The sequence below is a fragment of the Metarhizium acridum genome (assembly GCF_019434415.1).
Source record: "Metarhizium acridum strain ARSEF 324 chromosome Unknown scaffold_1, whole genome shotgun sequence".
Classification (NCBI taxonomy): Eukaryota; Fungi; Ascomycota; class Sordariomycetes; order Hypocreales; family Clavicipitaceae; genus Metarhizium; species Metarhizium acridum.
Genome location: NW_027094015.1, coordinates 6,284,153 through 6,307,733, shown reverse-complemented (window position 1 = coordinate 6,307,733; position 23,581 = coordinate 6,284,153). Strand labels below are relative to the sequence as shown.

The 23,581-nt window shown below is 50.5% G+C and overlaps 6 protein-coding genes across 6 annotated transcripts; 2 read left to right on the top strand and 4 right to left on the bottom strand.

Annotated features, from left to right (window-relative positions):
* Window positions 1-46: 46 nt before the first annotated feature.
* On the top strand, window positions 47-438 carry J3458_001967 (uncharacterized protein; the record flags this gene model as incomplete). Its single annotated transcript, XM_007808808.2, has 3 exons — window positions 47-77; window positions 194-255; window positions 352-438. 3 exons carry the CDS (start codon window positions 47-49, stop codon window positions 436-438), a joined length of 180 nt encoding a protein of 59 aa, XP_007806999.2.
* J3458_001966 (uncharacterized protein) lies at window positions 352-3,506 on the bottom strand. The gene is made up of 4 exons (XM_066117022.1): window positions 2,479-3,506; window positions 2,352-2,420; window positions 1,969-2,154; window positions 352-1,905 (listed from the first exon to the last, which is right to left on the bottom strand). Exons 1-4 carry the CDS (start codon window positions 3,242-3,244, stop codon window positions 698-700), a joined length of 2,229 nt encoding a protein of 742 aa, XP_065978910.1. The 5' UTR covers window positions 3,245-3,506; the 3' UTR covers window positions 352-697.
* Window positions 3,507-4,096: 590 nt separating this feature from the next.
* On the top strand, window positions 4,097-6,030 carry J3458_001965 (uncharacterized protein; the record flags this gene model as incomplete). Its single annotated transcript, XM_007808806.2, has 1 exon — window positions 4,097-6,030. The coding sequence occupies exon 1, from the start codon at window positions 4,306-4,308 to the stop codon at window positions 6,028-6,030; it is 1,725 nt and encodes a 574-aa protein (XP_007806997.2). The 5' UTR covers window positions 4,097-4,305.
* mlh1_1 (DNA mismatch repair protein) lies at window positions 4,097-9,177 on the bottom strand. Its single transcript, XM_066117021.1, has 4 exons — window positions 8,836-9,177; window positions 8,544-8,723; window positions 6,437-8,467; window positions 4,097-6,370 (listed from the first exon to the last, which is right to left on the bottom strand). The coding sequence occupies exons 1-3, from the start codon at window positions 8,923-8,925 to the stop codon at window positions 6,572-6,574; spliced, it is 2,166 nt and encodes a 721-aa protein (XP_065978909.1). The 5' UTR covers window positions 8,926-9,177; the 3' UTR covers window positions 4,097-6,370; window positions 6,437-6,571.
* A 2,177-nt stretch (window positions 9,178-11,354) lies between these two features.
* On the bottom strand, window positions 11,355-12,206 carry J3458_001963 (uncharacterized protein; the record flags this gene model as incomplete). Its single annotated transcript, XM_066117020.1, has 1 exon — window positions 11,355-12,206. One exon carries the CDS (start codon window positions 12,204-12,206, stop codon window positions 11,355-11,357), a length of 852 nt encoding a protein of 283 aa, XP_065978908.1.
* A 686-nt stretch (window positions 12,207-12,892) lies between these two features.
* J3458_001962 (uncharacterized protein) lies at window positions 12,893-13,622 on the bottom strand (the record flags this gene model as incomplete). The annotated part of the gene is made up of 2 exons (XM_007808804.2): window positions 12,893-12,908; window positions 12,970-13,622. 2 exons carry the CDS (start codon window positions 13,620-13,622, stop codon window positions 12,893-12,895), a joined length of 669 nt encoding a protein of 222 aa, XP_007806995.2.
* Window positions 13,623-23,581: the final 9,959 nt, after the last annotated feature.

Genomic DNA, 23,581 nt, shown 5'->3' with positions numbered 1-23,581 from the left:
CATATCCAAGCCTCTAGGGGCCATCTTTTGGGTTTTCAGCGTCGTCATGCTGGGCCTAGGGCTGGCAAATTACATCAGTACGTTTTTCTTTTTTTGCTTTTTACGAGTTTCCTTCCTGGGAAAAGGGGAGAAGGCGGGGAGGCGGCCAAGTCTGCAAAATGTCGAGGTCGGACGAGCTAAATCATGTGCGTAGAAACAGTGAACAAGTATAGCAAGAAGGCGGCCATTGTGCAGACCGGGTGGAGGACACAGCTGGTAAGTGCAAACATTTCTGCATCCACCCAACCTCGTCTACCTACGTTCGGATGTGTGTATGAGAGATGTCAAGAGCCTCTGTAACTAATTGTGTAGATTCTGGGGACATTGGCCTTTTGCATCATCGGCTCGAGTATAGTCCTACTCGTCATTACCAGAATTCGCCATCAGGGAGGGACTTGATCTTTTGTATTCGGATATGCCCATCCCGTCTTCTAGCAAGAGACATTTGACTGTGAATGAGAATATGCCGAGGCATTAACAGAAAATCCAACATTCTAACAAATACTTCAAGGTATCCCATTTAGCCAATTATTTACTGAATCCAAAAGAGCACTGATTCGCTTGGTTTCGCTTTGCTTTGTGCGTTGACAAGCACTAAATAATATACAAGCACGTCTCGTCCCAACCCGAGGGCACCAAAACAGAACAAAAGACCATGTCACGCCTTGTGTGTACAAAATAGGTCCACGGCCATCTTGTTTGCAATGGGAGGATTTTTCAAATACTCTTCCCCGCACTCACCAACCTCTCTCCGGAACAACGTAGTATACTCGGCTGCGTCCTTGGCAAAGCTGTCTTTCGTCTTGGCCTGGCCATCCCACGATAATAGTGGTAGGTGGCCGGGCGATTGCAGCTCCCCATTGCGAGGTAGGGTCTCCAGCATGTCGACTGGAGACACTGGGTCAAAGTCCTCGTCCACTTTGTCTGAGTAGTCGTTGGGCGACTTTGGTCTCGATTCATCCTTGAGGTATTCCTCTGGTGCATCGGGAACATCGCTATGCACGCCGATGATAGCTTTCGCCGTTTCTCGGCTGGGATACAGTGTAAAGTATCCTCTTAGGCGTGACAGCCGCAGAGCATATTCCAGCCATGCGGGATATTTCTTGCTGACCTGCTTCTTTGCTAGCAGGGCGGGGGTTGAAGACATTGACCGTTTCTGGTAGAGTGTTTGCGCCACGAAGTGATGTAGCTCTGCCCACTTTTCGCCCAAAAACACCATTGCCTCGCTGTTGGGTCGCTGCCACAAGAAGGCCGTCTCGCCCGACCCGTCTTTGTCGTCGCGGAGTGGCTTGGGAGGTGTGAACGGCTGGGTTCCGTCTATTAGCGTAGTTGGTACTGAGAGGCTGATGCCCAGTAGGCCTGCGTCGTAATCTTCCAGCAGTGCAAAATTTGAGTGAAGCTGATACAAAAGTGAGTATTTCACGTCTAATATCCAGTCAGTGAGGAATTGAACCAGGGGTGGGTATTGGACCGAGAGAGTCGGAGACGAACATTGAAAGAATTGGGGCGTTACCTCTGTATGAGAAGCTAGCACCAAAACATGAGAACGCTGAGGGTCAGTTGGCCAGAACGATTCGACGAAGCGCACAGAACTATCTTCCTCTTCCATCAGCTGTCGCGTAATTCGGCGACGGAGGGAAATCATCTGTGGTCTGTGTCCGTCAGACGGGGTTGGACGCGGCCATTTGAAGCTTGCAAGATAGGACTCCAACGGCGCATCCAAGACGTATGGAAGCTCGACGGTAATGTGTGGGGTCTGAATACCAGCAAAGTCTGCCCTTGCAATCGACCTGAGCAGCCTCTCGAGATTTGCTGTACCGGTGGGTGTTGCATGAATCAAGATGTCAAATCGAACATCATTCCAAGCTACAATATTTCCAGTCCGGTTAATTCCATTACCTCAACTATGCGACGCGCCCTTGAACTTACCTGACAGAGCTGCTGAATCTAGTTTGGAGATCCACGCGAGACTTGTTCGAGGACGCTCGGGTAGCTCTACAAGAGCAGATTTCGTGGACGAAACCTGGTCTCGGACCGCGCGGAGGAAATAGCTTTCTTCTGCGTTCGTGGAATCTATGAATATCGCTTGTGGGTGCATGTAGAGATGAAAAAGATCTGAGGATGACTGTATTAGCTTGGAAATCCTTGCGATCTAGAGCAAAGCACAGTAGGGCTACAGAATATTTAACCATAGGGACCAAGTACCCGGAGGGCGGCGGTACATAGCCAGAGACGGTGAAGCGAGGAAAACTGCATTTGGCGACGGGCAGATATTCTTGCCAGACAGTATCGTGGAGCGGGCAACAACGTACGCAGTGCTTTCACAATGGCCAAGGACATGCGATTCTCAGTCGACATTTGGAAGTGGTCTGGGCGAGCATCTATTGCGTAGGGCATTAGAAGGCGATCAAGACAAGATCCCACGGCAACAGGTCATACCATGTAAAATGAGCGGGCACGTCTTGTCGATACCATTGACCTCGAGAAGGTCCTGCATAGCAATATCTGCCGTGCCTATGAAGGCAAAGTGGACATAGCTCAGGTGCTCCATTGCCATTTCGCATGCCATAGGTAGCAAGGTAGAAGAGCTTTTGAGACTGGAAGCTGCAAATAGGACGTTGCGATTATGGGGAGAATTTCCGCCGGTCGATGCGATGGCTCCCAGTGACGAAGCCAGCGCGGGATACCTGATTGGGCCGTCATATTTGGGAGGAGGCTTGGCACGGCCGCTGTCAGGCTTGTTGTGACCTTCCTTGCTTCCTTTATCTATAGGCTCTTTTGGCGATGAAATGCCTTTCTGTTGGCCATCGACCTTTGCAGGTGACGGCTGGTGGGGAGACGATGGCTTCTTCGGCGCACCGTCGACATGCGCCGTCCCAGCTGGACCAAAGCGCTGCTTGTAAGCAGCCTCGACGGCGTCGGGGTCGCCTCTGTTTCCCGGCAGGGCAGACGAACTTGGCGAATAGGCGCGGTTGAAGAGGTAAACAAGAAACACTATGACAAGCGCATATGCTGCAAGGCGTTTAACCCAGGTTCGGCGTGGCATTCTAGCGGATTGCCACTGCGTACCGTAGCTACGGCCACGGTTGGAGTGGCTGGGCAAGGGGAGGTCATCGTCCTTCTTGGATATCTCGTTGCCATGACGCCATGGGGGCCATAGATGCCGTGGATGCCATCCGCGCGATGCGGGCATGATGTGAGGCATCTCTGGCTTCAAGGTACCCAGCAACCGAAGACGATGTGAGTATCAGGATACAGACACCATGTCAGCAGCCACAGCTCACAAGGGTCCGGAGCTGGCCAGGAATTGCGGGGTGCGATAATGGCAATGGGAAACGAGGCGGGCGCGTCGAGTCAAATCACAGTCTTGTCTTGACTTACGGAGTACTCCGTACGCGGTACAGACAGATATGGACCTGCGACGTTTGCTTTGGGCCGCGGAGAAACATAAAGGGTCATCGGGGGATGACTGGGTTGCAGGAAGAGGGATTGGGTTTACGCAAAATTGACAGATGTAAGTAGAACAGGTGAGTGGGAAGGTGTGCAGAACAGGCGTACGGTGCCTGGTGTGCGGTGTGCGGTGTACGGTGTGCGGTACACGGTGTGCGTTGCATGGTGTTGGTGTGTACTAGTGCTCCGTACAGAAGTGGAGGGATCATGTAACTGGGCAAGCGCCCAGATACCTGGTTCTTGGGTTGGTATCCGATGGGGGACAGTGAGACGATGAACAGGTTGGAACCACGCCAGCGTTACGGATGAAAATGCTGGTCTTGGTGTCTCAAACCCTGGGCCCATGTGGTGAGACTGCGGCGTAAACATGACTTGAATATCGGAACGCGGCCAAGACATGACGGGACATTTCAGGGCCCTGGGCGGGCACTTTGCATCAGATGCCAAAGTTGACCACTTAGGCAGCTGATTTTTGGCCAGACCATGTTGAACTTACGAAGGAAGTATTCCGCAGAAGTCCCGATGTCGTCGCCGTTGACGCCACATCTAACTCTGTACCCAGCGGGGCATCCGCTGTGGGGTCGTCGGTGACGATGGGCAACAACACCAAGACACAAAAAAAAAAGTTGCGTCTGTAAGCTCTAAGCTCCCGCGTCGAGCCTTCACGCTGCCAATTGGCACCAGCACCGCCTCTCTTCCGTCTATATTTCGTTATCTCCCTTCACATAGCTACAGAGTACGACGACTGGGGACCCAAAAAAAAAAAAAAAAAAAAAACTTTTTTTCACCAAATTAGACACCGCCATCCCGCACACCATGGGTAAATCGCGTCGCAACCGAGCTGGTGCCTCTCAGCGTCGAGATCCCCTCGCCAAACCCGTCAAGGCACCCTCAGACCCTGAGCTCGCTGCTCTTCGAGAAGCCAAGATCATCCCTATCATCAACGACCTTCAGAATCCCGACCCCAAGTCTCGCTCTGCCGCCGCCGCCGCCGTCGCCAACATCATCGAGGATACCAAGTGCCGCAAGCTCATGCTCCGGGAACAAATCGTCCACATCATCCTCACACAGACCCTGACAGATGCGGCTCTCGAAAGTAGAGCTGCTGGATGGGGCATCTTACAGGGCTTGGCTCAGGAGGAGGAGGCTGATTTTTGCGTGCACCTGTTCCGCTGTGATATTCTGACAGCTATCGGACACGCTGCTAAGAATGTTTCGGAAAAGTTACTGTCCACCGGTGCTGGCTCCTCGAAGCTTTCCCAGCCAGAAAAGTCCTTTGTCATCAGCATTTCCGCGTCTCTGATTGCCTTGCTTACTGCATTGGCCGAGGCTGCTGACGATATTCTTGAAGCCATATCCTCCAACGTCACCATTGTTGACTTCCTCTTCGTCCTTGTTGCCCACTCCAACACTAACGATGACGAATCCGACAGTGTTTCAAGCCTTCGAGGCGACGCCTTGGCTTGTCTTATGATTCTTACCGAAGAAAATGGAAATCTGGCCAAGAAGATTGTCGCCCACTCTAGGTGTTATCAGGTCATGTCATCTCTCAAGAACCAGGTCACCGGCGACGGCGTCCTAGCTTGTGCCATCCTTCACAATGTTTTCTCTGCACTTGAGGGACTCAAGGATGCGCCCAATGTTACCGGCGCAGACGATTCTGTACTGATTCCCACACTTACCAAGACTATTGCGACTATTCAGCCAGATCAACATGCTGCCAATGGCAGTCAGGGCTGGTCAAACCCACTGGAGCTGCAGCGGCTGGCTCTCGAAACATTGGCCTCCATTGGCACTACTCTGAACTCTGCCAACGTGGACGCGCCAGTCCCCGCAAAGCCTAAAGCCGAGGAACCCAAAGACGATGAGGATATGGATGATGCCGATGCAGGCGGCTCTGGCGCCGAGGATGAAGAAGACGACGACGACGAAATGGACCAGGATGCAATGGAAGCAGATATGGAAATGGTAACTGGCGTAGATGGCGACGACGACAAAGTCGACATCGACGACATGCCCGTCCTAAAAGCCCTTCTCCAAACTGCCCTCCCTGAACTCATCCGCATCTCCTCCTTCCAACCAACCAACAATGACTCTCTGCAACTCCATGGTCACGCCCTCTCCGCCCTCAACAACATTGACCTGGTCTGTCTCACTCGTCGACTTCTCTGTAGACCAAAACGCCGGCATCCAAAAAGCCTGGGCCCCCGTCGGCTGCACCCTGTGGGAACAAGTCATTACCCCCATTCTCTCCAGCGACACCGCCGACGTCAATCTCGCCACGCAAGTGACCGGCCTCGCATGGGCTGTATCCCGCAGCCTCGGCGGCAACACACCCCTCAAGGGCGACGAGCACCGCAAATTCATCTCCCTCTACCAGGCCACCAAATCCATGGAACCTCAGGATTCCGAAGATCCTTTCCAGCGACTTGGCGTCAAATGCGTGGGAGTGCTCGGCCAGCTCGCCATCGATCCTGCCCCAGCGCCACTGAACCGCGAAATCGGCACGTTCCTTATCACCCTCCTCGCTGGACTGCCTGATACACCCGCCGCCGATGCTGTTGAGGCACTGAACCAGGTTTTTGATATTTACGGCAGCGAGGAATTCGCATACGACGAGGAGGTTTTCTGGAAGGATAATTTCCTAAATCAGCTTGAGGCCGTGATGCCCAAGGCCCGAGCAATGGTGAAGAGTGTCGACAAAAAGACGCAGCCTGAGCTGAGGGCCCGCGCGGACGAGGCGGTGATGAACTTGGGAAGATTCTTGGCGTACAAGAAGAAGAACAAGCCCGATGACGTGAACGGCTCTTGAGAGAGAGAAGGAGGTGGAGGCGAATGAATTATGAATGAGCCATGCCGCAATCTAGCAATAATTTGTTCGCTAAGAGGGGCTTAGCATGAATCATATGCATTAGGATAGTAGACTAAAGACTAAAAGTTGACTCACTGGAAGCATTCGCAGTTCCGCATTATGAACAAGGAATCCTGTCCAGCGATGTATTACATTACCGTGTTTTTCACCAAACAGGGGGAAAAAAGCACTATACTTTGTAGCTCTGCCGATCTCGACGCCTTAAACTCCTCAGCACCGCTCAAACACCTTGTATAACCCTTTCAAACTCGCAACTTCCAGAATGCCCCCGTCCATGAGCGCCTTTGTCGCCACCAGCTTTGTTTTGAACGCCGGAAAGAATATATGCTCTACTGCCCATCTGACATGCTGCCTTCTCGTCTTCATCTCCTCGGGAATTTCCTCCTCATCTTCACCCTCACCTGGAGCTGGCGGGGTGGGTAACTGCTCGGGCACGTAAAATGTGGCCAGCTCTCGCGTGAAAGAGTCGAAACACTCCTTTTCATCGTTCCAGTTGACGTTGGGGCCGAGTCGTAGCAGGAACCGAGGGAGCTTTGACAATGGGGGCGTGTAACCCTTCACCATCAATGGAATGGAAACCAACTCGCCTGTCGGCGATACTTCAAGAGAAAAGTACTCGTGTAGCATTTCCCTACGCTCAATGAGTTGATTGGCAACTTTATCAACAATCTTCTCCACGGGGAAATCATGGTCAGCTGCCCCTAGTACTTTCTTTTCGGTCTCGGCTGCCATTTGAAGGAGGTCTCTAAGTTTCAAGGCGGGACTAAATCGAATAACGCCAAAATTCCCAAAATCTGTAAGTCCCACTTGGTAAAAATATTCAAAACATGTGTGGCCGTAGTCTACCAGGTATAGCCTGACACCGCTCTGAATAGCCGCCAGTCTTCGACTATCGTCTACAATACCAACAAATGTATGTGATGCGAAGATTTCAGTTAAATCGTGATGTATGTTGTCTCGTACTTCGCTGCGCAGTTCTTTTATACTTTTTAACCGGCATATAGTCATCTCTCGGTCATTTGTTTCGTATTCGATATTTTCAGGTACCGCCAGTGGCTCTTCCTCTGTAGACTTTTCCTTGGATGCCTCACCACTATCAGCGTGGGAGAACATGGTGGTAATTTTGCGTGCATACGTATCAGTTCGGACCAAATCATTTGAATTACGCCTTCTCTTACCCGTCACCATGATTCTCGGAGATGGCTGATTCTCGTCTATGGATTCAGCTACGTGTTTTGCTCCGGGAAGCAAGGTTTGCGTTTTAAAAGTTCGGCTAGTATCGACATTTGCTAAACGTGACTCCAGCTCGGTGCAAACTGCATGAAGGATTTCATCTTCATTCAGGAAATGAACCTCCCGTTTTGTTGGGTGAACATTGACATCGACTCGTGCAGGGTCGATTTCCAAACTCAGATAGATAAAAGGGTGGCCGCCTTTTGGCAGAAAATTCAAATAGGTCTGTTCGATTGCCTTTTTGACATTTGCAGACTCGACGCTGCGGTTGTTGATGAAGAGGAGAAAAGTCGTCTTTTTGATATGATAATTTGCGTTGGTCGCCAGGACGTGAGCTTTGAAGCCCCAGCGTGCATCGGACGCTGAAAAATCTACCAACTCATTGGCGACGCTGCCTCCATAGATCTGACGCACTCTATCCAGCGTAGTAGCTTGGCTTTGGATTGACAAAGAGTTGGAAGCTTCACCAGCCTTTTTGCAAGTAAAACCGACGCCTTGACAGTGGATGGAATAGCGGCCAACCATGTCGATGATTTTATTGAATTCATCAGAATAGGATCGGAAGGCTCTTCTTCGAGTTGGGATGCTGAAGAACAAGTCTTCCACTGTGATTTGAGTCCCTGGTCGACCTGCGACTCCCTTAGGCTCCGCGGGCTGGCCGGGTTTGGGAGCAACCATCTTGCCATCTAAATAATGTGCGCGCCATGCCAATGGTGAATCTTTTGTCTTGGTGGACACTGACAGATGGGCAATATGGCTTATACTAGCCAGGGCCTCTCCACGGAAGCCATAAGTAGCTATGGATGACAAGTCCTCGAATGCTGTGATTTTGGATGTAGTGTGGCGTTCACACAGGATGGCTAGATCCTCCTTCTATTATCCATATCAGCAAAGTCGGTCGAACCAGGGCGATGAAGCACTAGATGCCAGTAAGAGATAATGTATATACCTCAATCCCACAGCCGTTATCTGTGATCTGGAGAAGCTTCAGCCCGCCATCTTTAACGAGGATTTCTAACGCCGTAGAGCCGGCATCCACGGCATTCTCGATGAGTTCTTTGAGAGCGTGCACAGGGGCGACGATAATCTCGCCGGCTGCAATCTTATTCACGACGTCTGGATCCAACGCCTAATTTGCAGTCGGGGCAGAACGATTAGCATGGTTTATCATTTGTCATTTTTTTTCTTCCCCCCCTTGGGCAACACCCAGAAAGGGGCCGGACAACGAAATGTCAATTCACCTTAATTCGCCGAGCGGGTCGAGGATCGTCCGGAATGTCATCTGCCTTGCGTTTCGTACCCGCAGGAGCATCCAGATCCATTTCCTCCATGTCCTTAATATACACCAAGCCGATGAGTAGTCACGATAACTTCAAGGGATGTGTGCAACCAGTGCCACCAGCGCACCAAAACTAACGTGTGGCTGCGTACCGCTCAATATCCGGCCATGCGGCAGCACGGACCAAACACTGACAAGGCTTCGGGGAAAGCCGCAATCCCGTCCAGAAATAGACAACTGTTTCAAGGAGGCAATGCTGACAAGAGGAGACAGAACAAGAACAAGGGGGGGTGGCGTGAATGGGCGATGGTGAGAGTGGGGGTTCATAAATATTCAAGCTTCGCGGGGCCCGCAGAGACGCGAGGCTTCCGCGGCTGCACGTGACTGTGCCCCATGCGCATCCCGCGTAGTACGGGACTAACAGGGGATGCACACCAAGTGCGGGCAGCCCATTTTTCGCTGCCAAGCTGTCGCCGCCCAGGTTCGTCCGTTCTTGTGAAGGTATCATGCAGAAGTTCGGGGTTGACGCATTGTCCTCGTGTGGAAACGGGGGGTAACTAACGACGGGATGTCACTTTGTCTCCGGCCTGTTGAATACGTGCGTACTAGTCTGCAACCGTCCCAAGTGCCAACGGCTGGTCCGGTCGCCAGCGGCCCAACGGACATATCCCTGAGTCCTGACCGCGGCATTGCAAACCGTCGCTGTCTTTTGAGAAGGGATTGATCTTATCTGCCGGCGCCGTCGCCGCGTGCCACAGATGCACATTCACGTTCCCCTCCCTTTCTTTCCCTTGCAGGCTTGGAGAAGCAGCCACGCAAAACTATCCGCACGCCACACAAACCACCATCGAGACATCACGCCATTACTGATTCCGTATGACAACACCAGGTCGCTCATTTGCTCATTGAAGCCTCCAAAAAAGATAAAATTGGCCCCCACTGTTGAGATTCCATTGGGCCGGGGTTTTTGGACCCTGCCGACCTGGATCCCCCATCCCCCAATTGTCTTGGACCAGTGTACCACACCCTTGGGATGGCTGTGGATGGCTGTGGGATGCTTGGATGCTTTCCATCCTGGCAACCTGGCTAGCGCAGATCTCCTCGTCCACGTCCAAATGCGTGACGTCGGAACCCTTGGGGCATCATCGAATGCATTCAATTTTAGTCCCCATGGGTGTTTCCCTTGCGGGGGTGAAGGGAGAAAATCAAACAACTTGTCTGCCTTGGCTCGGACCTCGCATGGCCACTGACTACTAGCCCGCTCAGCCATGCGAGCTTTTCAATCATCCGATTACGACCCGTCACTTTTTTTTTTGGCAAGGATGTTGGGCTGCGGCTTTCATGTTGTGTTTGTGCTTGTGCTTGTGCTCGTGCTCGTGCTTGTGCTTCTAACCTGCTTCTGCTTGCGCTTGTTTGCTACTCCTATTTGATACTTCCTTCCTCCTGGTCTGGACCAAGTTGCAGAGCTTGCTCACCAACATGAAGGTTGGCCAACGAACCAACACAACACACTCGGCAAATCTGGCAATGGCTCTCCATTGTCTTCCTTTACCGAGCATGTCTCCAGTGCAAGGTCCCTGCCTGGTTGCCCGGAGTTGTCCTGCCTGCGTGCTTGACAGTTAGTTCTCCGCTCTGCTCCTCATGCTTCATCTTTCGTCGCTCTCTAAGCAAAAGCTAGGTATGTACGTGTACCAGACGTCATAAAGCTGAGAATGTGTCATATGCCAAGACGGAATACCTGAACGGATATCACCAAGTTTGTCCTTTGATAATGTCATTTATGAATAATTTGAAATTTTAAAGAAGCTTCTGATTTCCTTGCTTGAAACGTCTTCCAATAGTGTAGAAATCTATCTCTTCACTTTCTTTCTCCGAGAGCCTCATTGTCATAGACGAGGCTGCTCAAAGATCGCAGCCATCCAAAAAGGGAGGTAGCTTCGAAAAACAAGCCCACGGCTGAATATTTGTTAAATTCTCTTGTCATCGTTGTTCATGCTTTCAAAATTTCATAATAACAAAAAGCATGGTCTAAAATCATCGGTATAAATGACATCTGGCCAATTACTCCCTCAGGCCACAATGTATCATCCACATCCAAGACATGTTGTGACCGTGATAGGCGTCCGTGGCACCTTATGGCTAGTTCGTTCGTGCCCAACTCCTGCTGTACATGCTGCAGTTTCAATCGGGGTGATTGTCACATCAATTCGTAGGTAGTCGTTTTAAACATCGCTTCATCAAAGCTCTTGTCATTCACTCTCCACAGCTCGTTGAATAATTCTTTGTCTGATGGTCGATGTAAACGCGTCTAGCCGAATGCGTATCAATTTTGGCGGTCTTGGCTGATTCAAAATCAAGAAAAGCTTTTCACAACCGCAACCTTTACGGCCAGAACTCGAGAGGCAAATTGCTACCTTGTGATTTTCTTGGACTTGGATCCATTTAAACCGAACACTGATTTTCAAAAAATTTCAAAAAATTTCAAGGGCAACGTTCGTCTCGAAATCTTGTGGGATCTCCCGGTTTGTCTATCAAGACCCCTATGTCAACACGGCTTGACCGTTCGCCACGGTTCCAGGTCGCCGGTTCACGAAGCGTTGGTCGTTCCGTTCGAGATCGTATAGGGGGAAGCCGAAAGCCTTGTTGCAGGCTCGTATAATTTTGCCCAGCGGCTTCTTGTTGGGTAGTTGGATATGACCGTCCAGTGTAAGGTTGCCTCTCCATTGCTCCTTCATATTGTCGTCCTGCTTGATTTGAACCCTGCTCTACAAGACCCGCTGGTCTTCGAGGATTAGATGGTTCTGCAGCTAAACTAGCTGTGTGGAAATTCTCGCTGGATCGATTCCGGATAGGATCAAAGGGTGGACGTTGTGTAAACAATATCTCTGGGTTGGGTCGTTTGTACGGTAGATTGGATTGCGCTCTGGGTAGTATGGCGGTCGGGGGTATCGGCGGTTGTCTTGGTGGGATATTAAGTAGCAATACAATAAAGTAAAAGGAGCCTTCTTTTGCCAGGCCCGCACGAATTGCCATTGGTCGGGCGTAGCCATTTGCGCCCACAAATGCCATATGATCATGAAAGTTCAGCGGAAACCGCCCGAAATCTTCAATAGTAAACCCAAGTCCCTGGATACTCTGAGAGCCGGTGCCTAGGATTGGAGGCAAATAATTTGGCTCCCGTCTCTTCTGCTCACTATTGAAATGGCTTTGGATTTGTGACACCTTTTCGAGCTCGGCGGGCAAGACTACATCCCCTAAGTTGCGACCAGCCATGTTTGGCAAACCAGCCGCGTCCCAGAACGATACAGAGCCTTTAACAAATTCGAGGGCCATAGTCAAATAGGCAACAGGCTCTGATGATCCCGGCGTAGCTGAAAGAGAAGTGTTATAACTATTCGAATCCGATGACGATGCTCGTTCGCCAGGCCTTGCCGAGAAGCTATTACCGGCCGATATCTCTGGCTGCCGAAATGATGGATGTCTCTGATAAGGATCGTCAAATAAAGGAGGGCCAGTACCAGTAGAGGGATAAATGCTCAAAGGGCGTCTTGGAGACACATCCTGGGAGTGAGGCGGTCGCAAAGGATCAAACCGAGCATCTCTGTCATCTCGTAGTCGAGGCCTCCCACGTTTTTTGTGCTGTACGTCAACACAGGAATCTTCTTTTCCGTTACTCATACACCGAGAGCATGGCCGCTGTGCTATTAATCAAGTCAGCAGTGAAATAATTTTCAGGCAACCCCAAGGTATGAGAACACTCTGCTTATAAACAGTGACACTAGATTGCGCGTTGCAACTGAGCGATATGTTTGTATACAGCATCACTTCGTGTTCTAGCAGAGGCAAAGCATGTTACAGCTCACTGGGACTCCATCCCCCGGCTTAGTGGTTTTTAGAAATACAGTGTCAAGTCTCTGGTCACAGCTCATGGACGGGCCCGATAACGAAGACATGCAAAATTCTTGGGGGAAGGAAAACGATACAATGTTGAGATTGGAAAGAAAACCAAATAATATAGATCACATACCATCGCATCTGTACAGTGTTAAAATATTGTATGGTGATCAAGGAAGCAAGATCTCAAGGGCATGCTTACCGGAGGTGTGCTCTTTTGCAGGGAACACAAGCTGAGGCAACGTGACCTTTGGTTTTGCGCTGAGACTTAGGAGAGCTCATCGATTGATTTTCTATCGAATTGGGCCCGCTCTCTACGGACTGCTGACTTGTAGAACTGGTGCTAGCTGCCGTGGAGCCATACGGTTGAAGATGTTGTCCCTTGTTGACGTCAGGAGGTTCGCGTGACGAATACAAAGCCGCTTGTACCGTCCGTCCCTCCGGTCCTTGATATCCATACGGGGGTTCCATATTTGATTCTGGCTGATATTGTACAGATATGCGAGGGTGGTATTGTGGTGGTGGTGGCCGTCGCGGCGGCGGAAGTTGTAACCGTAGATCTACTGGTCGTGGCTGTCCCGAATTCGTTGTATAAACATCTTGCGAGCTGTTTGTGGAATACGCGCCAAAGCCTTCACTTCGGTCATAGAAATTTCGAGGGTCTTTCGGCGGCAGAGGAGGAGACCCTGACATGGGTGGAGAGGGATACGCCGGTGCGCGAGCAGATATCTCTGCCTTTGCACTTTCGGTGTCCCAAGCCAGCGTATGGTCGGAACCGCAGTCTAGGAGCAGTAGACTAGGTTGAGGGCTCAGAAGGGATGAGGATGTGTCTAGGGAGCGGCTTGTAGACAGCATGGAAACAGCAAAACAGCATTCCTGGTTTCTCCCTTCGATGATAGAAGTTGTGGTCTCGGAGTCTCGAAATCCTCTCGCGAGTTTTCCAATATTTTGGCCCGACTGAGAGAGTGGCGTTTCAGTACTACCGGACAGAAGGACAATATATGACAGCGCATGAGACTTCGGGAGCTCAGAAACCAGACGCTCCTGATTACGGATGCCACCCTGCTGGCAGTAATGATGAAGACGGTAAGTTAAGTGCGGTTGTCTACAACGACAATCAATGCGGTGTCTCGGGGAAGATTCTGACGACAAAAAAGCACCGCAGATCCACGTCACAATCGTAAAAACGTGGCTATCACGGAAGGACAATATGCTTCTTTGTAGTGATAATGGCTGAGTGAGATGGTGGACAACGGTGCCTAGAGTTCATATAACAGATTTGATCCAGGGCAGCGGGTGTGAAACGAAGTGCAGCACCGTGATACCCCAAAGGAGGAAATATCAGGGCGCTTAGTGATACGGGTCCCCAAAAGCCTGTGAATAAATGTCGAGCTGGTTTGAGAATCCAGGGAGTGATTGTAGCACGTTTGGCGCGACAAACATCCGGAGGGGCGTCGGAGGACTGTAGCCAAGGTTGCTGCCGTCAGAGAAGGGATAGTTGGAAGAATGACCAAGTCCAGAGCATAAGTAGACGACAGAGCGACAGCTCGGGACAAAAGGCTGATCGGCACCTCAGGGTCAGGTCTTGTGTGACTGGCAGACCTGCTGGAGCATTGGAGGTAAAAAAGAGAAGCAGGGGATGCTGGGGGTTGGCAAGCAGGGTGTCGGGGACAATCCTAGCCTGGGCGTTTGAATCAAGGTACTGTATGCCGACTTTACCACTGCTAAAACTCAATGACACCAGGGTGGTATGTCATAAATGGACAAATTGTTACCCTGCCAAATGCATCTCACATACAATATCTCGATATCCACGTGTCTCAAAATAAGCCTTCCACGGTGGATTCGAATTTCTGTCTTCAGTGCCCTCGGTGTCCTTGCTCTCTTTGTGTAAGATTTGTGATCTGTAATAAACGCCTAAGACATCTTAGAATTGGGGGAACGGGGCCGGAAACGAGCACCAAATACAAATTACTACATGGAGATCAAGTTGGTAGGGGTGGGGGGTGTCATGTCTCGCTTCTAGCCGTACGGTGTCAGTTCAGCAGCCGGAGGCCAACACAGCTGGTATCCCACACCCGAAGGAGTATTGACAATGTCACAGACTGTTGGAGGAAAGCCACAAACGAACTGCTTTACGAGAGAAGTGTGTGGACGGCAGGGAACGACTCATGGCATTGCTCTCAACATGCGCCAGACCAACCTAATACAAAGTGGAGAGAGGGAGATGAATGGAGAACAGCGCATTAAAGGAGGACTTGTTTCTGGAAGGGGCTGTGATTGGAGGGATCGGGAATATCGCGACTTTGACAGCGCTGGAGAGCATTCGGGATTGAGAGTGGTGTTTGAGTGGGCGGGCATACTGTGCACATGGAAGACAGGGATAGGAGACATTTAGAGACTGCTGAGAAGGGTGTGTGATGGCGAAGAGGCGAGTAAAGGAGGTACTGGCTGGCTTGTCTCCGTGGCACGATCGTAAATTGTGTTGTGATTTATGTTGCCTGGCAGTTCCTTTGCCAGGGTATCAGCCACATAGACACATACTCAGATTTTGGTGACGGAAGTATCATGCTCGCTTGCTGTTAACACTGTTGACACAGAGCGATGAACGCCTCAAGAACCTGGCCTGGCGGTTTTAGCGCCACAGGGAAACGTGACAGCGGAATTCGAGTCCAACTGCTGGGTGCGTGCGTCTGGGGCAAGCAAATCCTGTGCGGAAAGTGTCAGCTTAGCACGACATTGGCAATGGGACCTTTACTCCGAATTCAAATAGTCATGCATGTACGGAGTACGCAGAGCACGGATAGCCAGGCCCTATTCAATGTGTTGGGAGCTTGTCACCCAATTGCGAGTCGAAAGAATTGAAACGAACATGGGATGGGAGCTAGCTAGTGGGGATGGCGAGATGGGCTCCGGATAATAACTATGCTCTGAATTATGGACATTTGGCCCTAGTCGGTCTTAAATCCAGCGCTGTCAAGAGCACGACGGACACAAACTGACAGTGAGGTGATCCGGCAGGGCTTGTCCTGGAAGCTCGGTAGGGACGTTAGGGCTATACAATGGTATAGAATGTCGTGGTGCTCGATCCTGGACAAATTTAACATCAACATTGCTTCATGCCCTTGTTCTTGTGTGTTTTTTCGACCGTCTCACATTATCAGTTTGGCCCAGATGCACTCATGGGCAAGAAGCAGAAAGTCTTCGGATTATTAGCTAGGCACACCAATCGATGGATCAGCCACGTAGACTTTCTTTTGTGGACATTGGGTTATTGAGGGTGCCTCGCCAACTAACCAGGCTTAGCAGGCCAAACGTGAGGAGGGACATGGGTTGACTTAAAGCTGGTTATGTATGTTCCCAATTGAAACGGTAAGGTACTAGAAATCCGACTGAAGTTTCATCGGGAGTGAAGCGCTTTCACAAGTTCAGAATACTGGCCAAGTCCATTGCTGTAGGGCAAACTGATATAGTCCATGGACACATTTCTGCCTCCAGGTATTTCCGATCAGCCTGAGAATAACTTTCCAGGGCTCGCTAGTGTCGGCAAGATTGTCAAGAACGGAAGAAGCTCAAGGAAAACGGGAGCCCGCCGACTGGGCTACATAATGCAATGATCCAGGTCAGCCCAGCTGTTCAGTTCATGTGTTCGCCAAGTTCTCGGAAGTTACTACATCGAGTCGAACAATATTAAACTAAAAAGAAAAAGACCCGGAGCAGGTCATTGAGTTATTCCCGGGGTTATATCGAGCTCGTGGGTACTGAGAATAGGATGATGCATCGCATTACTGGTCTGTGGCCTGGCTAATCTCAAGGGCCTGGTTCATTACCACATCTCGTGAATTGAGATTTTTAAGCACAGCAGCAGAATATATCCTAAAATTGGTGGAATGTGCAGTATCTGGACAGGGCTGAGATGTGAGAGATAGATCGCCAAACCGCAGAGAATGTTCGATCGCAGATCTCCAGCCACGGCAATTGAACGGCCAGAGGTTCCGACTCGATGTTCGCTTGTCGGTGGATGGGTAGTGGACAATGCTCAAGGTGGTGTAGCAGTGATACCGTCCGTAGTCAATTGGGTTCAGCAATCCACAGACCCACAGGCTGCCCCGAAGACGGGAGTCCAGGGCCCACTCCAAGTTTTTCAGATCCGGCAAGCCGTCCCAAGTTCAGCAGAAGCCAAAAAGCTGTGCGAACAGATCAATTCGTGGTCCGCGGTGAAAGAGTCTGAGTGGGTGAAATACCCCGGCTATAGGACCCAGCCCAGCAGCATGGCAACGGGCTTGGCCACCACGAGGCAGGGCGCTAGGCAGGGGTGAAAGGTGGTGGGCAACGGCTCTTGGGCTTTTCAATGTCCAAGCCAGAAGAGAAACTGAAAAGCGCCATGTGTGCATAGGAGAGAGTCAGTCGCTGCAGAAGTCTTCAAACCGGGGTCATGTCGCCTCGTCGTCTTAGTGTCACACTTGATCCATCATCTGCATTGGCGATCTTGTCGGGGTCGAAGGATGAAATAGCAAGACAGCCTCCACCCGGGTGCTGGGTCAGTGCTGCTCGTATCAATTTCGAGTAAAGTTGGTCTTACTTTGCAAGTGCCGTCACCAGATCTCCAACCCAAACGCCGCCCAAATCCACAATGCCCTGGCTTCTCCGTCGCACCAGACCATCATCCATGATCACCTGTAAGAGTGGCTGCTGTCATTACTAGGAGGAATGGAATGAGTTGGGTCCGAAGTTCTGGTTGCAAGTGGCAAGAGACAGCAGAAAATGGTGTCTCGCGTTGCAATTCGTTTTAGTCTTTTTTTTTTTTTTTTTTTTTTATAAAAAAAAACCCCCGTCTGAAAATAATGAGAAAATGGGCATTCGACAAACAACGGAGGGGTAAAGGGAAGGCTCCCAGGGTCGTCTTGCCTTGCCGTGGCAAGCGGTCTTCCTGGCTCCTTCCCCAAAGGGTGCCTCGGCACGCGCTCCTGCGTAAGAAGGCAGTGGGCAGGGGACGCGTGCTTATTCATGATGACTGATGATTGGGTCCAAAACTGGTCGCAATTCGATCTAGGAGAATTGGAAGCCACCACTTGGCACGCAAATCCAACTGCAAATAACCATGATTTCGTCTCGAATCCGGGGTACTATTCTAAACCTAACCATAACTACCTACCTAGGTATGATCATTCGGTCCAGACAATGAACGGTTCATTCTCGGCTCTAATGAGTGCGGAGCAGAAAATGGTGGAATGGTCCGGATTATTTTGCTTCCACTTATCTCCTCCTCTCTAAGGTTTGGATGGTCGCCCGAATAGGTCCGGGAAAGGTAGCCCGCGCGGGTTTACCACCGATCTAGGTCAGTCTATTAACACACCCGTAGGATACAATTTGCCGTGCAAAAACTCCGTACACATGGCTAGGCTGCTCGGTGCTTATTATCCCTTCGGCCCACTGATGAGCATGGAGCAGGAAGACGTTGGGCCACTCCGGGCTAAATTGTTATTAGGGCCCGCATCCACTTTGCTCTACAATCCAACTTGCGGCTCTGGCAGCTGGTGATCGTTTCAGCTGATGACTTTCTCAGACAAGGAGCAAGTTGGCCGCCACACAGTCCTGTGGAACTGGGAGCACCGCGTAGTACTTGGAACCAGTCAGCGTGTCCTATCATCGCTTCATCTAGGTGGCTGGTCTCACTAGCCGTGGCGTTCGTCTAATCTGGATCCTTGATCCTCGACATCCAACGCGACTTGCAGAGAGTCAGTTTTAGCTGCACGACAGGGAAAGCCTCCACGACGTCAGTCCAAATGTGGCATATCCGCTACCATGCAGAAGCAAGACAAGTTCATCGACCGGAGTCCACTCCGAGGCGTTAGTTACGTGCCAGAATAGAGTATTGTGTGAAGTACGTGGCGGAACATGACCACCATCTGATTACTCCCACAGCAAACTAATCTGTCAACCATAGTTCAGCCTCAGGCTATATATGAACTGAAATACACATCTCAGTGGACATCATTGGACCCTGCAGAAAGCCCCAACTTCCAGCCTCAGTTGTGGGTTGAAGTACCAACTACCTTCTTATTATGGAGGTTGGGCTGGTTGTATTTTTTTTTAATTTTAATTTTTTTTTTTTTTCAAAAGAGAAGAAAGAAAAAGGAAAGAGACAAAGACAGATTGTTTTTTTTTTTTTTTAAAAAAAAGATAATTCACACTCAGCTCCAGGTATTTACGTTCACCGGCGAGTGATAGCCGCTAGCAGACGACTTCAGGCTCTTTCGTTTAGCGCTGTCCTCGTTATAGTACCGCCAGCATTCGTTGCCATCGACTGCAACAGTGACCTCACGGGCATCCTGATTTTCTGGCTGATTTCTAGTTTACCCGGTGGTGGTCTGAGCATGACCTTGCACGTCGAAATCTACCACTGTAGTGCATGGCAGGAAGTCTGGTCTGACAATTCAGAACCGCACCGTTATATCTGCTAAAGTTGGAATGATAAGGGTAGGCTAGTTGGTGGTACGCGTTTCCAAGACCGGTGGGTTCAAGATGCTGGCAAGTCCCGTTGCGCCTGAAGGGAAGGGCATTATGGTGGCATTCATGAAAGCGCCCAACAACAAGGACTTTCGGGACGGCTAAGCTTCTCATGCTTCGTGCGGGAAATGAAAATGTCGTTTCATGGTAGGTGGGATCTCGCCATGATCAGCAAGAAAGTCATACTCCACTCTTTCTTCCTTGGTTGATGATGTGCTACAAAGATAACTGCAGGTAAATGGTCAACACGCGTCATTGTTTCGGCACACAATCAGAGATACCCGAGGGCCTGCTTGCCGAAATATCGGCCATGTTAAAGGCACGCGCCGCGTTACACAACATGAAACCAGCGGGTTGACAAGCGAGACTGGAGACGAACTCCTTCGATGAGACCCATACTTTCGTATTCCAGTCGGAACACGCCCTTGCCACCGCCCAAAAAGCTCCGACCGACTTATGCGAAATGAATGGCCATGTTGAACTAGAGCCAGGTACGGGGAAGATTGCAATATTATATGTCATAATAATTTGGCTCCATGGATACTCTCCGATATGACGATACACCCGCTCATTGTGATCTGATGGATGTTACTCTTGGTACGAGAAAAACACTCTCGGCCTAATTCCGTACTTTTGTAAGGCGGCGCAGGTCTTGCTCAAACTATACGACAAGGATTCCGCGGTGTACAAGAACTATTGATGCCCTTGGAGCAATTGCCTTTCCTATCGGGACGATGCAGCCATCAGACCCATCAAGCGCTGAGCCTGTTGCATGATGATGATTTGGGAAATTGACCCAGCCTGATTAGTGTGGGGCCACCTCATCCATGCGGCATTCTTGGACCAAGCATCTTGAGCGAAGCACTCCCACTATGACAAGCTACTGAGTATCCTGCTTGTCAGGCATGAATAGTATTAGCAACTAGCACGGCTACCAGTGTCTTGAGCATTCCATCCGTTTGGGTCGCTCGCAACACAATCCGTCGTTACGCACCCCTAGGCCGGACTTGTTTCGCGGGCTCGCTAACACGGCCCTCGGACCTATATTACCCTGGCTGTTCGTTTGGATCTCACAGAGCTGTGGTAGGCTGTGCCTGGGCTATCGCAACCTGAAGGACAAGGAAGTCTCACATCACATCCAGTGAGGACTGAGGTCACAGCACCTCGACCTTTGGGAAAGGTTGGAGCAAACAAACGACAACCCCGGGGAGTACGAACTCGTGGATTCCTGCAAAGAGTGCGAGTCAGACGGACTACGATACGTTATTCACTGGTATCCAACTTTTCCTCGTCCATGGAATTTCTGATCTCTGATGCTACTTGTCCAAGGTCCAAAGACCTGGCCACACCATTTCTCAAGCATGAAGCTGCTATCCTAGTCCACATTCAAATCACATGAATGTGGCCCGCTTCCCAGTGCAGCTCACTCACTCCCTTGTACCAAGAAGATGAATGATATCTCTCTGGGGCGGCAAATTGCACCTCTACCTCTCTACGGAGTACCAGGTTTTCTGACGTATTCTCGAAGAGTGAGTCGCCTTGACAAGAAGACATGTATCCCAGTCTGTCAATATCTTTCAAACTCGGGAGGACCAGGGATACGGCACCACATCTTCAACATAATGCGCGCTAAGGACGCACATCTGGTCGATATCACAATGCTCTTGTCCCACTCACACTGGCCTTGACGGAGATTTCTTGGCTACACACAATCCCAACTCGTTCACCTTCACCCTGGCTTGTGCTGGAGTTGGCAGTATTTTGTGCTACAACCTCTAAGACCTGGCCAGGCACTTGGAGTTCCACCAACGATGCTCGGAACAGTACAGCACTTGGTTACACAGCGGTGATTTATATCGTTGTAATGGTCGGGAATCTGTGGCGTGGACACAGGTCCCTCTTCTTGGGTATTCATGCCGACAATCCCGGGGGGGCCTTGTTATTCAACCCTATCCATCGAAAGCGCTTGCTAGTTTCGGCTGATAGCACACCATGGGCACTTTGGGGACAAAGTCAGCTGCCCTTTAGCTTCAAGCTGGAGAAAAACAAGTAGCAGTTATTCGTCTGGGGCCACCTAGCCGTTGGAGAGAACATCCTTGCGTTTAGGCACAGCTCAGGCTGCATCAGTCTGGCTAAGCTCTCTTGAGGCTTTGTCCATTCGTTTTATTACTCCTTAACAGCTGCGGGAGCGTCCCGTGTGGAGTGCGTGAACACCATCTCCGCCCAGGGTTCTGCTCTTGCTAACACAGTGGAACCATTTTGTCCCAGGCTCTGGCCTCGGACCCGTATTCCTTGTCCGATCTTCGTCCCAATACCGAGGGTAAATAAAAATTTCAGATTCTTGATCACGAGGTGGCTTTAATATCCGACTGCAGGAAATGACAGGTCAGTTGAAAACTGTGTTTAATCGTCCTCCTTCTTTCAAGGGAGCTGGCTGCATTTCTCCAACCCGCTGCCCACTGATGTGTGGCTGGTAATATTATTATCCCTTCTTTCTTTTCCTTCTCCAGTTCATTCAAATGCTTCCTTGGTACCGACATAGCCGATGCCACCTTTCCAAACCGGGCCAATCAATCACCAATTCTGCGCGTAATGCGATTGGCAATAAATAGTAGCGGTCGGCGCGAAGTAACGGATTAAACTTTCTCGTGCCCGGTTTTTAGCCAAGGTTGACAGGGTACACGGTCATTGCACACCGTATTCCCGGACATGTTTCCTGAGGGAGTCTCTCCCCCTCATTAACAGCTGTCCACATGCTATGTATGTGTCGATGGCGCGTGTCGTTTGAGGATGCTGCTTGTTGTATAATACTGTATTATACAACTTGTACATACATGGTCAAAGTCTTGGAATGTTTGTATCGTTCTCTTCTGCCCTCCACAATGAAGGGTTGATCAGTAAATACTAGCCGGCATGTCTATTTAGCCCATCGATCCAAAGATACCTCCGAACATGACACATTCTGAGCGAATAGTTCTTCAAAGCCAACTGCTAGTTAGCTGGGGTCGGTTTGACGGACATCGGAATGCTGGAAATAGCAAATGGCAAATGGAACAGACAATCAATCCCAAACATGCCCACCCCCATCAGGCAAGGATAGCGAAACACTCTGTTCCTTGGCAAGCTGAGCAGACCGCCAGTACAAGTCGGCCAGCCAGCGAGCGCAACTGGTGAACTGGTGTAGCTACATACATCCAACCAATGCGTGTTCTAACGGCGAAAGTTGAGACTCGATCGGTGGTTGGTAAACCGAATCCAAAAAAAGGAAGATTTAGAATGAAAAGGAAAAGAAAAGAAGACAAAAAGGAGGCAGACATGATAGATAGGGCGTGGGAGAGGACAATAGGAAACCAAACGACGATAACAGGCACGCATGCACGCCATATACAGCGCGACTCGAGCGTACGTTACACCCACCCAGTGAGTGCTTCGATGCACTTGGACTCGTACGAGCTGCCGCCGCTTCCTCCCTCCCACTCCCTTGCATTGCAGAGGCTGAGAGGGCACCCTTAGCAGCTGTTGGATAAGATTCAGACCCAAACCATGCAGTGGCCCGACGTGACACGACATGGACGCATGCAAGTCGGGTCGCACATGAGATGGAGAAGCACCACCATCAAAGAAATCCCGCCGCCTATCGAGCACTCGACATGATGCTTTGTCCAATATCTTACAATGGCCATGTACGGAGTTGTACGGAGCATGGTAAATTACCTCTCGCCACCCTTTGAAACAAGGCGAATGGCACGAATCGCCACGGAGTAACTCACTCATGGCTCGGAGTAATGGCGGCCGAGCTAACATGGTTTAAACTGCCCGAACAAGCATACGTCGCCCAACCCTATGCCGAACTCATCACAATGTTATCGGCCATAAGCTACATACTATATATGACACCCGAATGCGGAGTGCTCTGTCGGAGGATAATGCTCTCCGCACTACGGAGCAAGGACCATCCAATCCGGCTCGTGAGATTGAAGCACACACGCCTCGGTGTAGACACTGGTTCAAAACAAGCCTTGACCTGGCGCGCAACGGTGCTGAGGCACATGGCTTGCCGCAAATAAACATGGATGAAATGTCGCCAGAAGCTCCGTACTTGCCGCCATGCCCTGGCTCGAAAATGACCAGGCCCTCTTGTCCCAAGAGCTTCCAGAGGGGGGGCAAGCATGGTTCATTTCGGACATCGGCTCAAAACGGCAAACTCTAAACGAAACAAAAAACGTGGCCGTATTTTCAAGGTGGCGCGCAGTAATTACAATGCGTGTTCTGTCCTGTCATCTGGCCAGGTTGGTCTCCTTCTA